Source organism: Entelurus aequoreus, linkage group LG09, assembly GCF_033978785.1.
Source record: "Entelurus aequoreus isolate RoL-2023_Sb linkage group LG09, RoL_Eaeq_v1.1, whole genome shotgun sequence".
Classification (NCBI taxonomy): Eukaryota; Metazoa; Chordata; class Actinopteri; order Syngnathiformes; family Syngnathidae; genus Entelurus; species Entelurus aequoreus.
In genome coordinates this window covers 54,675,878-54,690,393 of record NC_084739.1, presented here as the reverse complement: position 1 = coordinate 54,690,393, position 14,516 = coordinate 54,675,878, and the positions used below count along the sequence as shown (strand labels likewise).

At 42.4% G+C, this 14,516-nt stretch overlaps 1 protein-coding gene across 1 annotated transcript in view; it reads right to left on the bottom strand.

Moving 5' to 3' along the window:
* The window catches only part of col13a1 (collagen, type XIII, alpha 1), a 125,789-nt gene that overhangs the window by 20,813 nt on the left and 90,460 nt on the right, over positions 1 to 14,516 (bottom strand). The window contains exons 33-35 of the mRNA XM_062058944.1: positions 9,950 to 9,985; positions 8,547 to 8,600; positions 5,666 to 5,719 (exon numbers count right to left, since the gene is read on the bottom strand). Coding sequence (XP_061914928.1) covers positions 5,666 to 5,719; positions 8,547 to 8,600; positions 9,950 to 9,985 — 144 coding nt within the window. The remainder of the gene's footprint in view (positions 1 to 5,665; positions 5,720 to 8,546; positions 8,601 to 9,949; positions 9,986 to 14,516) is intronic.

Genomic DNA, 14,516 nt, shown 5'->3' with positions numbered 1-14,516 from the left:
TTTTAAATTAATTACCGCCCCGGCGCCAATTCAAGGAAATACGGTATGTGCATTTTGATTTTGATAGTTCCTACACAGTGGCATTATGGTCCTTTTATTGTCATCTGAATGGATGTTTACAGGTGTCTTAATTGAAGCGATCAGAATGGGTTTGATGGTTTTCTTCCAATGTCCTATTTTATTATTGGTGGTGTACATTGCATTCAAACTTTTAAGTGCAATGTAATATTTTTACCTTCCTGGGGCGCGGGACTTATTCCAGCCTCAGAAGCGCATAAGAACATAAGTACTTAAGTTGATGGGTGAATTTGCGGAAGGCCAAATTGACAAGGAACGCCCACATTGCTCCACCCAAAGTGCACATTACGGATGAAAGCTTGCAGTGACAGATTTAAGTCGAGGGGGAGAATGCCATGCCGCCAGAATCTGCACAGTAGCTCAGCTTTTTTCACTTAGGCACATGATAGGATATGGCCCTATGTGCATACGTTATGTCAAACAATAATAATAAGTAGTAAAATAACACACAAAAAGACCTGCCTCGATTCAACCCTGCAGCTTCTGCAATTGAGCAAGCTTACTATACCTGACACCAGCCATTTTGGAGAAGCTATAGCTATGATTGTCACATGACAAATCCAGCATAAATGTTACTCATACATACGTCACTTTGGGACTTGATGTGTTCAAGTCAAGCACAAATCTGTATTGGACAGACACTCTTTTGATGCATTGTAGATACTGATAACTTCCGGTTCCGGTTCACCGTGCGTGACTGCTCGCCGTCTGTTCGCTGTTGCTAAAAAGCTAAGTAGCGCTCTATCTGTGTGCTTTTAATTGTTCTACAGCTTTCTTTTAAACATTTTTTAGTGGTACTATTTAACTTGCAAATCACCCGATCTCTGTCCCACCACCCTTTCCTCAGCTAGCTAGCTGCTAAGCTAGCGCGGAGAAAGGCAGCGCCGGTCAGTAAGAAGCTACTCCTACAGACCGCGACCACTTCCCTGAGGACAGCAGGAACTTCACTCGGTGACAGAAAACACTGTGAGTAATGGCTTCCTGCGCGTCTTGCACCATACTCACGGAGAGGTTGGCTCTGCTAGAGGGCCGTGTCCGCCAGTTAGAGCAGAGTAATGTCGTAACTTTAGATGTTGCGGACACATCTGCTAGCGTTAGCTGTAGCGAGCTAACTAGCCCAGCTTGTAGCAGTCCTAAGCGGCCTACAAGCTACGGTGTACCGGTTGAGACGCATAATAGATTTAGCTCTTTAGCTAGTCCTACACCCCAGTCTACCGGGCACCACACCTTAGTTATAGGGGACTCCATCACCCGAAACATAAAGCTTAGCAAACCAGCCACAATAAAGTGTATCCCCGGGGCCAGAGCACCTGACATTGAAGCTAATCTTAGGGAGCTAACTCGCAACAGGCCTAGTAAACACGTACGACAGGCTAATCGCACCACTAATTATGCGAATATAGTTGTACACGTTGGCTCCAATGACACTAGAATGAGACAGTCAGAGATTACAAAGAGAAACATAGCCAGGACTTGTGATCTCGCCAGAAAGATGTCCAGGCATCGAGTAATTGTCTCTGGCCCCCTGCCTGCGAGAGGCAATGATGAGAGATATAGCAGATTAGTCTCGCTTAACAAGTGGTTGGCTAGCTACTGTAGGACGCAGGGACTAACGTTTATTGATAACTGGCCCTCTTTCTGGGGCAAACCAGGCTTGCTGATGAGAGACGGCCTTCACCCTAACCAGGAAGGCGCCATCATCCTGTCTAGAAACATAGACTACTATTTAAGTCTCACTTGACTGACTACACTAGAGCAAGCCCGGTCACAGGCAATTACAATGTCTGTTAGTCCGGGTGAGGAGTCAGTTAAGCTAGAACTAGCCAGCGCCAGGCTGGATAATCCATGTACGCATAGCAATTCTCTTAGAATAATACACAATTCACATAATGTTTTTTCTGTTGTGTCTGTGTCAGAGGTGGACATGCATTCTACTGAGGTGGCAAATTATGATATGTCCAGTCTATTGCAGCACCAAGCAAACAATCGGAAAATTCCCGTCATATCAATTCCTAGATATGGTCGAAACTATTTAAAGTGCACTACGCATAATAAACGCAACATTGTTAATATTGCCACTACGGATAATCTTAACAAAAACTCGTCAAAACAGCCCAATACCTATAATATGGGCTTTTTAAACATAAGATCATTGTCTCCCAAGGCGTTATTGGTTAATGAGGTCATTAGAGACAACAATCTTAACGTCATTGGTCTTAGCGAAACCTGGCTCAAACCGGACGAATTTTTTGCGCTCAATGAGGCATCTCCTCCTAACTATACGAATGCGCATGTTGCCCGCCCTCTTAAAAGGGGAGGGGGTGTCGCACTAATATACAATGAAAATTTCAACCTTACCCCTAACCTAAATAATAAATATAAATCGTTTGAGGTGCTTACTATGAGGTCTGTCACACCGCTACCTCTCGACCTGGCTGTTATCTACCGCCCCCCTGGGCCCTATTCGGACTTTATCAGTGAATTCTCAGAGTTCGTTGCTGATCTAGTGACGCACGCCGACAATATAATCATAATGGGGGACTTTAATATCCATATGAATACCCCATCGGACCCTCAGTGCGTGGCGCTCCAAACCATAATTGATAGCTGTGGTCTTACACAAATAATACATGAACCCACGCATCGCAACGGTAATACAATAGATCTAGTGCTTGTCAGGGGTGTCACCACCTCCAAAGTTATGATACTTCCATATACTAAAGTAATGTCCGATCATTACCTTATAAAATTTGAAGTTTTGACTCTTTGTCAACAAGCTAATAATAATAATAACTGCTATAGCGGCCGCAACATTAATGCTGCCACAACGATGACTCTTGCTGACCTACTGCCTTCGGTAATAGCACCATTCCCAAATTATGTCGGCTCTATTGATAAACTCACTAACAACTTTGACGATGCCTTGCGCGAAATTATTGATAGTATAGCACCGCTAAAGCAAAAAAGGGCCCCTAAAAGGCGCACCCCATGGTTTACAGAAGAAATTAGAGCTCATAAATTATCATGTAGAAAACTGGAACGCAAATGGCGCGCGACTAAACTTGAGGTTTTCCATCAAGCATGGAGTGATAGTTTAATAACTTATAAACGCATGCTTACCTTAGCTAAAGCTAAATACTACTCAAATCTCATCCGCCTCAACAAAAACGATCCTAAATTTCTGTTTAGTACAGTAGCATCGCTAACCCAACAAGGGACTCCTCCCAGTAGCTCCACCCACTCGGCAGATGATTTTATGAATTTCTTTAATAAGAAAATTGAACTCATTAGAAAGGAGATTAAAGACAACGCATCCCAGCTACAACTGGGCTCTATTAACACAAATACGACTGTATATACGACGGACACTGCCCTCCAAAATAGTCTCTCTATTTTTGATGAAATAACATTAGAGGAATTATTACAGCGTGTAAGTGGGATAAAACAAACAACATGTTTACTTGACCCACTTCCTGGGAAACTTATCAAGGAACTGTTTGTATTATTAGGTCCATCAGTGTTAAATATTATAAACTTATCACTTTCCTCCGGCACTGTTCCCCTAGCATTCAAAAAAGCGGTTATTCATCCTCTGCTCAAAAGACCTAACCTCGATCCTGACCTCATGGTAAACTACCGACCGGTCTCCCACCTTCCGTTTATTTCCAAAATTCTCGAAAAAACTGTTGCACAGCAGCTAAATGAACACTTAGTGACTAACAATCTCTGTGAACCTTTTCAATCCGGTTTCAGGGCAAATCACTCTACGGAGACAGCCCTCGCAAAAATGACTAATGATCTATTGCTAACGATGGATTCTGATGCGTCATCTATGTTGCTGCTTCTTGATCTTAGCGCCGCTTTCGATACCGTCGATCATAATATTTTATTAGAGCGTATCAAAACACGTATTGGTATGTCAGACTTAGCCTTGTCTTGGTTTAACTCTTATCTTACTGACAGGATGCAGTGCGTCTCCCATAACAATGTGACCTCGGACTATGTCAAGGTAACGTGCGGAGTTCCCCAGGGTTCGGTTCTTGGCCCTGCACTCTTTAGTATTTACATGCTGCCGCTGGGTGACATCATACGCAAGTACGGTGTTAGCTTTCACTGTTATGCTGATGACACTCAACTCTACATGCCCCTAAAGCTGACCAACACGCCGGACTGTAGTCAGCTGGAGGCGTGTCTTAATGAAATTAAACAATGGATGTCCGCTAACTTTTTGCAACTCAACGCTAAGAAAACGGAAATGCTGATTATCGGTCCTGCTAGACACCAACATCTATTTAATAATACCACCTTAACATTTGACAACCAAACAATTAAACAAGGAGACTCTGTAAAGAATCTGGGTATTATCTTCGACCCAACTCTCTCGTTTGAGTCACACATTAAGAGTGTTACTAAAACGGCCTTCTTTCATCTCCGTAATATCGCTAAAATTCGTTCCATCTTGTCCACTAGCGACGCTGAGATCATTATTCATGCGTTCGTTACGTCTCGTCTCGATTACTGTAACGTATTATTTTCGGGCCTCCCTATGTCTAGCATTAAAAGATTACAGTTGGTACAAAATGCGGCTGCAAGGCTTTTGACAAAAACAAGAAAGTTTGATCATATTACGCCTATACTGGCTCACTTGCACTGGCTTCCTGTGCACTTAAGATGCGACTTTAAGGTTTTACTACTTACGTATAAAATATTACACGGTTTAGCTCCAGCCTATCTCGCCGATTGTATTGTACCATATGTCCCGACAAGAAATCTGCGTTCAAAGAACTCCGGCTTATTAGTGATTCCCAGAGCCAAAAAAAAGTCTGCGGGCTATAGAGCGTTTTCTATTCGGGCTCCAGTACTCTGGAATGCCCTCCCGGTAACAGTTAGAGATGCTACCTCAGTAGAAGCATTTAAGTCCCATCTTAAAACTCATTTGTATAATCTAGCCTTTAAATAGACCCCCCCTTTTTTAGACCAGTTGATCTGCCGTTTCTTTTCTTCTCTCCTCTTCTCCCCTGTCCCTTGCGAGGGGGAGTTGCATAGGTCCGGTGGCCATGGATGAAGTGCTGGCTGTCCAGAGCCGGGACCCCGGGTGGACCACTAGCCTGTGCATCGGTTGGGGACATCTCTGCGCTGCTGACCCGTCTCCGCTCGGGATGGTTTCCTGTTGGCCCCGCTGTGGACTGGACTCCCGCTGATGTGTTGGATCCACTGTGGACTGGACTTTCACAATGTTATGTCAGACCCACTCGACATCCGTTGCTTTCGGTCTCCCCTAGAGGGGGGGGGTTACCCACATATGCGGTCCTCTCCAAGGTTTCTCATAGTCATTCGCCGACGTCCCACTGGGGTGAGTTTTTCCTTGCCCGTATGTGGGCTCTGTACCGAGGATGTCGTTGTGGCTTGTACAGCCCTTTGAGACACTTGTGATTTAGGGCTATATAAATAAACATTGATTGATTGATTGATTGATTGTCACTGTGGATTCTTACCAATAACAATGCACAAAGTCATGCAATAGGCATTGAGTAGTTATTTGGGGTGAGTTACACTGTGTTTTATTTTGGGGTAAAAAGTGACTTACAGGGATGCCTTGCGAGCCAATTGGTCCTGGTAATCCTTTGTCTCCTTTCTCACCCTGCAATAGAAATATATCAGAAGTCTACCCTCGATGGCAATAGAAAGTTTCAATACAGTGGAAAACGTTTAAATTGACATTGCCCTGATAAGTTCCCTAACGTCGCCGTTAGTGGTTGTTGACACAACCTGTTGCCGACACAACACATTTTCGTTGTTTGGACAATTACTTGTGACTTTTTCCAGAGATGTAAGGATGAAGGTTTTTTCAACTGATGGCAGTTTGTTGACATGGTTTTACTCAATTTGTGCAATTTTGTTGATTGCAGAAAGAGGGATTAAGGAACGGCTAACAAGTAGGGCTGCACAATTTTGGCCAAACATAAAATAATAATAATAACAATAAAAATTAACTTTATTCATAAAGGACTTCATTCCCAGATTCTGATTTTTTTTTATTTAGGATTTAGATTTTTTTTAATAATAACTACAAAAGACAACAAAGGTTGAGGGTTGCTGATGTCATCTTGTTATTTGTAATGAAATAGGCTAATAAAAAGGGTAAATAAACCTCACATATATTTAAAGGCAAACATCTGCGTCTCAATTCATTATTTCCATCAACATTTCAGCCTTTTTCTAATTTCTTAGCTCTATTTTTTAAATTTTGTATTAACTTTTTGTTTACTTTATTTATTGCAATTTGCTATATGGGTAAAAAAAAATGTTGTGTTCCACAAATGGCCCCGAGGCCACACTATAAACATCACTCGTTCACATATTTCACCGGGGGGGGGGGGGGGGGGGGGGGGGGGGGAGTGTTGCCAAATGAAGAAAGAGTGTCTCTAAGCTGTGTCTTGCTATGATGTGGTTATGGTTATAACTTATTTGTAATATACATGATTAACACATTACATTAAAAGGAATAGGAAGAAGCAAAACTTCTATTTAATCCTACCCCTTCTCCATGTCTTTTACCGATAGTTCATTCAAAACGTAACTTTTACGTGTTTACATTTCCTGTGTAAAAGAAGGAAGGAGTCGGGACCAAATTAATAAGTAAACACTTATTGGTGATAGTCAATGTATGTTATGTATTACTTAGAATTGTAGAACCTGTCATAATCTATGTTACAATTGTAGTTTTTAGCACTTATAAAGCTTAGGTTGCTTCTGGAGGCTAATTGTGTGTTGGTACTTGTAAACTACTCACTACATTACCCATAAGTCTTAGTGGTAGAGAAGTATAGAGATACCAATAACCGTCAGTTGTAAATAAGTTCCTGAGTTACTGAAAGCTGCTGTTCCTACATTATTGAAAAAAACTACATAACATTCTGCACGCTTTGCACACGGTTTTCTTGTCGCTGTGGAGCAAGAACTTAATTGGCGTGGCGAGCGACCTCTTGCATTTGATAACCGAATAAATGCTTGAGGCAAAGACACACTCCTTTTTTTCACTTTTGATGCATAGCTCTTCTTGCTAAATATTACGACACAGTCGCAAAATTGTCACCCCAGAACCATTCAGCTGCATCTTATTTTCTGGCAAAGCAAGAGTGCATGAGGTGTGTTGTGAAGCGCGTTCATGATATATCCGCCACACTAACAATATAATTTGTTTATGAACCACGGCAAACACGGGAGCACTAAATCTGCATTTGTGAGTTTATTTGTGGCAATAAAAAAATGTATACATGTGAAACACTGATGTGTGTGTGAGAGAGTTTGTGTGAGGAACACCATAATATTTATGCAGACAGGAATGGAAGGGACAAGGAACGAGGAGCCTGGTTTGAAAGTGCAAGACTTGATATGGAGGCAAATTGATTTAATAATGTTCTTTTCGTCATCTTCATAAATAATTAATCTGACTTCGATTTAAAATCGATTACTTGTGCAGCCCTACGAGGAAATTTACCCTGGAAGAAGAAAGAGTCAGATGCGACAGTTAAGATTTGAAGGTAAGTGGAAGTTCCTGTCCTCTCATCTTTCTAGTTTTAGTTTGTTTGTTAGAAACATAACTCAAAAAGATAGGGGCGGAATTTTACAAAACTTTTTAGGAAATTAACAACATATGATTACACTTTGGGCCTGTTTAGGTTCATTTCTACTACAATACCTTACGTTTACGTTGGGAGCTTGAACTTGTATGTGTGTATGCTAGCAACCTCGCAGAGACAAAGAGACTGGATGACTGATAAGAGGGTTCGCTCCATTTCTTTTTTCCTTCCGCAATAGATAACTAAAGAAATTATGAACTGATTTTTATCAAACTTTCAGGAAATGTCTGAAATGGGATAAGAAACAAATGATAAAAATTTAAGGCTGGTGCGGATCATTTCCACTAATTTATGCACGTTTTGGTAACGAGCCTCAACCTCTGTGTGCCTAAGCTAGCGACCCCGCCACCACCCACAAAGACAGTGGATGACTGACAAGAGGGTTCATTACGTTTCTTTTATCTCACTATATACATAGCTGAAAAAAATATGGCCACATTTCAGGAAATGTCAGAAACGTGATAAGGAACAAGATTATTACATTTTGAGGCTGATCGGGATCATCGTCTGAATTTGTACTATGAGGGCCTGTGGAGGTCTGTACGCTACAAATGCGTTTTTAGTTGGTTCTGACATAACGAAAAATCTGCTTTGACACATGAGTGATAATAATGTAAGTAACAATACTACAACACATATTGACAAAAAAGGACCGATTTTACGAACAAATAATTAACCCCTTCAAGTCTCAAATTGTATTTGGACAAAGGTGGATAACCATGTAAGTCCACGACTTAATGAGTTGGCCGACTTTGATGGTTGTCAACATTTACAGCGTCAACATGAATGAGTTAAACTGTAGAAGGAAAATTGAAATGAACTCACTCCCTCTCCCTTTGGTCCTGCTGGTCCTGATACACCTGCTGGTCCTATCAGACCCTTGAAACACGAAAACTAAATAAGAACAGGGCAGCAGAATGAACTGTACAAGAAAAATGTCCAATCGGTACATCAACAAGCTTCCTAGTGCAGTGCTATAAAATTGATTCTACTTCATGTGCTTAATCTTAATCACTCATCACACATAAAGCACAAAGCTTGTTGAAGTACTGCCTGGACTGGTAAAAAAAGGGGAAATGAATCACTAGTCAACAGCTGCAGTTGATTGCAGTACGTATGGAAGAGGAAGAGCTTGTATCATTCATTCGGCGCTTGGATTGTATAGAATGTGTTGAAGAAGAAATGTAAAACATGACATAACATGCAGCATTAGCATCTCCACATGCTGGTCTTCTCAGGAATGCAATCTTTGCAACCTACGACTGGTACAGAGGTACTGGCCAGGATAGGGATTTAAGATTTACATCGTCAAATAGGTGTGTTCAAATTCTAAAGCAACATTGGGCACTGTTAATAACGACCGGAAGTCAGCTCCAAAAGTATCTTTTACTAAACTTTGTGGATGCAATCAATTCCTTTTCTCTCAAAATTATAAACACAATTTCCCATAATGAAAACGTGAAATCAGTTTTTGTGATTGATATGATAGATTTATTTGTATCTTTGGCAGTGAATTGTAACATTAAAGTCACGCGTACACCTTGACATAAATGGGGTTAAACGGTCACGGCTTGTACATGAAGTTGTCCGGTACAGTTCCCCAATAATGTAGTACGTCCAATCATTGTGTTGGTGTTTATATTCACATACTATCAGTAATTTCTATGTACATAAATATTCATAACCTTTGCCATGAAGCTGAAAATTTATCTCAGGTGCATCCTCTTGACCTCAGACTGGGGTTCAAAGCACACCGGCAATATATTAAATTAGCACCTTTAGGAAAACTCTCATCCGACCATTTAAGTGGTTTGATTGTTTTCTGTTTTTCTAAAACTAGTTCACGGTTTTAGCTGATGTTCTTACGGTTAAGTCAATACATAGCATGTGTATATTGACAAAAGTGCTGCATATCAGTTACCTTAGCAATACAAATGCAATCATGCTGTTCCCTGTAGTGGGGCCCGGTGGTAAATAGTAAACGGTAAATAGCTGCCATTGTGTTGCAGAAGAAAGTTAAATAAGAGCACTGCATCCCTACAAACCCAATCTAGAACAGTCCCGTGCTCGCAAGAACTCCTGGAGCGAAAACTGAGACAGTGCAAGCACAAGAAAGCAGGAAAACAACCAGACAAGACACAGACATCAAGCAAGCTTGCAGGGGGCAGAGGAGGAAGGAGTAGGAGGGAGACAAGGGGGACCGAAACATGACCTTTTCCGCCACTCACCACTGGACCGGGTCTGCCGTCTAACCCATGTGCCCCCTGGATAGCGTTGTACGCAGTTAAAGAGCAGAAGTGATGGGGAGATGGAAGGAAGGTGGGGTTGGGAGGGAAGGGGTGGACATTGGGAGGTGGTGGGGTGAGTGAAGCTGTGACCTCAACCACATTCACATGGTGATCATAAATCATGGAGGTAAAAGTGCTGGTGGTGCTGGTAGGTGAGTCACAGGAAGTGTTAGTAACTTTTATCAGGTATATCCTAGGGGTGGGCAGATCCATCTAAACATTACTAGTGTTAATAGTAAAGGTAGAATCAGTATCTGTTCCATTTATCTATTTATACAGTGGTACCTTGGTTTTCGTTAGTAATCCCTCCCAAAATGTCTGACGAAGACAGAGCCTGACAAAAAATGATGGAATCTACCAGGAGGAAATTATTTTAATGTGTTCTAGACACCCTAAACTATAAACACAAAACATGTTTTAAAAAAAAAAAAAGCAATTGAGTCACCAAAGCGTTGGATTCTTTGTTTGGACAATGTTTGCTTGTATAACAAATGAGATGGTATACAAAACCGGGACAAAAAAATCTTGCAATAACCCAACCATAGAAAAAGTGGATCACACAAGAACCGAGGTTTTACAAAACTCAGGTAATAAGTTGTTGGACACAGGAGGACTTTGAAGGATTTGAATGAGAGTCAATCATAATTTTTGCTTTTTTGTTCTTTTACCTAAACAATTCTATGTATTATTTAGTGTAGTAATTATAATTAAACGTTTTAAAAACAGGTTACAGGTTAGAAAAGCTCCCCCTGGTTGCATGAAGTTGGCCTAAAAATGTATTTTTAAAAATTATTGTTATTAATAAAAACTTTTTTTTTAAATCGACTTTTGAAAATTATGAATTAATTTAGAATCTAGATGAATAAGAATCGCGGTTCTGATGTAAAAAAAAAATTGGTGCGCCCCTAATTTAAACCTACATAATTTTAACCAGGAATCTTTAATGGTTGCTAAAATCTCAAGGTATTCAATAGTACTTTAAAATCTGCAAAATACTGAGACCCCAGTAAGTGAGCATCACAAGAGAACACTGTATATTTTTAAATATCAACAATATGTGAAAACTGTCACTTTCAATTTTGATGTTTGTGTAATTAGACTAAACGTTTTTAGACCAAGGGGTGTCCAAACTTATTACACGAAGGGCTCTATACATAAAAAAGAAAAGATGCGGACCATTTTGAAATACTTTGTACATTAAAGATGCTAAAAGCGGTCAAATGTAGGTCAATAACTGCCAAGCTATCTGATAAAACATCTAAGCTTTGTATTAAAGTTGACAAAACAAATAAGTGGACCATCTACATTAAGAATTTACATCTTTAATAATGAATTTATTGTATTTTTTACTAGGAATTCTCGGCTGAATTCCAGGAAAATGTACTTAAGATGTTAATCTTACCAATTCACAATTCAATTTGATTTACATTTTTGGGGTGACGATTCGATTCAGAATCGATTCCCAAATCAACACAATTCTCCAGAGAACCGATTATCACAAAATATTGTTTAATTATACTAAAACCTTCTCAAACAAGGTTCCAAATGTGTCATGACGCGGAGTCGAACCCACGTTTCCTCTGCAGCTGGCGCCTGACCACGGCCAAACAGAATTATGATGCTGGGAATAGAGAATTACTGGCGGTCCATGAGGCCCTGGTGGAATGGAGACACTGGTTGGAAGGAGCTAGACACCAGTTTCAGATCCTTACCGACCACAGCAACCTCCTACACATCCGAGCTGCCAAGAGGATCAACAACCGCCAGGCAAGGTGGCAGCAGTTTTTTTCTCTCGCTTCAATTACGTGCTTTCTTTCAGACCTGGCTCCAAGAACACTAAGGCTGACGCACTGTCTCGGTTATTTCTGAAAGAACCTACCGGTCCGGCAGTGGCAGAACCCATCCTTCCTCCCACTTGCATCATAGGGATGGTAACTTGGAAAGTGGAGGACCTGGTTAAGTCTGCACTGCATTCCAATCCAGGACCGGGAGGTGGACCTCCCAACAGACTGTTCGTCCATCGGGAGCTACGACCCAGGGTCCTGGATTGGGGGCACTCAAGCCTGTTCTCATGCCATCCTGGCTTTCAACGAACCCTATCACTGCTGCGAAGACGTTTTTGGTGGCCATCCATGGCCAAGGACACTCGGGAGTTTATCGCTGCTTGTTCAACTTGTGCCCGCAGTAAGACGTCACACAGGCCTCCGGCTGGTCTTCTTCGCCCTCTCTCCATTCCTGCCCGTCCTTGGTCGCACATCGCCCTGGATTTTGTCACAGGATTTCCAGCTTCCAGAGGTACTTTGTTTCCCCAACAAGAACTGGAGATCGCTGTACCCTCAACTAGAGCTCATATTAGACGGTGTCAGAGGGTGTGGAGAGCCGCTCGTGCAGCTTTGGAAAGAGCATCCGAGAAAATGTGTAGCAACGCCAACCGTCATCGCATTCCAGCTCCGTCCTATAAACCAGGACAACAAGTGATGCTTCTCACTAAGGACCTCAGCCTCCAGGTACCATCTAAGAAATTGGCTCCACGTTATGTTGGTCCGTTCTCCATCATGTCTATCATAAATCCTGTATCAGTTAAATTGGCTCTCCCACCCTCGGTCAAGCGGCATCCAGTGGTCCATGTTTCCCAGATTAAACCGGTAGCGGAGAGCGCTCTGTCCTCTCCTGTCCCTGCCCCCCCACCCTCTAGGTTCTTACCCGATGGAGATCAGGTTTGGTCGGTTAAGGAGATCCTCAGGGTCCGTCGACAAGGTAGGGGCCTCGTTTATTTGGTCGACTGGGAGGGATATGGACCTGAAGACAGATCTTGGGTGCCGGCCTCCTACCTTGCCGATCCCTCACTTCTAGAGGATTTCTACTGTGCCAATCCTGATGCTCCCCGGCGCTCGTCGGAGGCCTCGCATAAGGGAGGGGGTACTGTCATGACGCGGAGTCGAACCCACGTTTCCTCTGCAGCTGGAGCTGCAGGCACCTCTGTTAACCCCTCTGCTGGCAGCACGCTCAGACACACCTCTGCTCGCGCTGAGCACAACACGCCCACACAGCAACAAGCCTGAAAACAATCACTCATCAGCGCACCTGGACTTGACGAGGGGGAGCTGCATAAAGACCAGCGGACCCGAGGAACCTTTGCCAGAACGTCGCTAACCTTCCAGTAAGCATCACGTCTGGCATTCCCTTCCCCAGTGATTTCCTCGTGCTTGTTTTGCTCTCTCTCCGTGTTTCCCCCTGGTTCATGTCCTTTTGTATTTCCACAGTGACTCCCCTGTCCTCCATGATCATGCCTTGTCACTCAACACCCATCCGGATTCCTGACTGCCCTCCTCGATCCACGACCTCCCTGCTCGAACCCAGACCACGCTGCCCTGTTCCTGCCCAAGACCTCTTGCCTGTCCACGAACTGCCGCTTCATCTTGCCCCCTTGGATAACGACGAAAGATACAACCAACATTTACAGACAACAACCCTTGGTAACGTTTACATTATTAATTTTACACATAGTCAACACTCACTCACTTTGAGTAGCATACACATGCCACGTATTCATCAAAGGTTTAAAATAAACCCTGTAAACCGCAGTCCTGCCCTGGTTGTCGCCTCCTTCCCTTCTCTGAGACATAACAAAATGCTCCACTTTTGGCTGCCGTATGATGTATATGCGCAGAGTGAGCGCAGATATGGCCTAAAAACATATTTTTAAAAATCGATTCTTTAAAATTTTGAATAGATTTAGAATCGTTATAGAAAATAATCATGATTTAGATTTTTTACAGCATCCTTAGTGATTCACCAATGCCAATTGAGGCCGTTCAATGCCGCTCACAACAAAAACCGATTCCCTCGAGCTGATACTTTTTCTTTTTTTTTTTGGTCCCTCGGCTAATGCTAAACATGTTACATACCGAGTAAAAACAAGCAGGAGCAGACAAAAAGGCAAGCTAATCGCTAAACTAGCCTTTAAACTTGCTTGAAACAACACATGAGGTATAGATGGAAGCGTGTTACAGCAAAAACCAAGCAGCTATTAACAAAAAGTAGATGAATAAGACTCTAGAGAGAGGATACAAAAACGGTGTCTGTTTATCCCTCCAGGATGTCATGATCGCGCCAATTCACGCAAATGCAACCAATCCCCGCCAATTATGCACAGCCTCCCAATTTACGCATACGCGTCGCGGCATTACGGCGTTTTTTTTAAAGCTTTCCCCCTGCCACTACATCAATTATTACTCACTATAACAAACATAATAAAACATCAATTACTGTACAATGTCTGCTGTCATTAGGATGCCGACTGCTCGGATGCTCATATATTCCCATTGTGGGGCGGTATAGCTCGGTTGGTAGAGTGGCCGTGCCAGCAACTTGAGGGTGGCAGGTTAGATCCCCGCTTCCGCCATCCTAGTCACTGCCGTTGTGTCCTTGGGCAAGACACTTTACCCACCTGCTCCCAATGCCACCCACACTGGTTTAAATGTAACTTAGATATTGGGTTTCACTA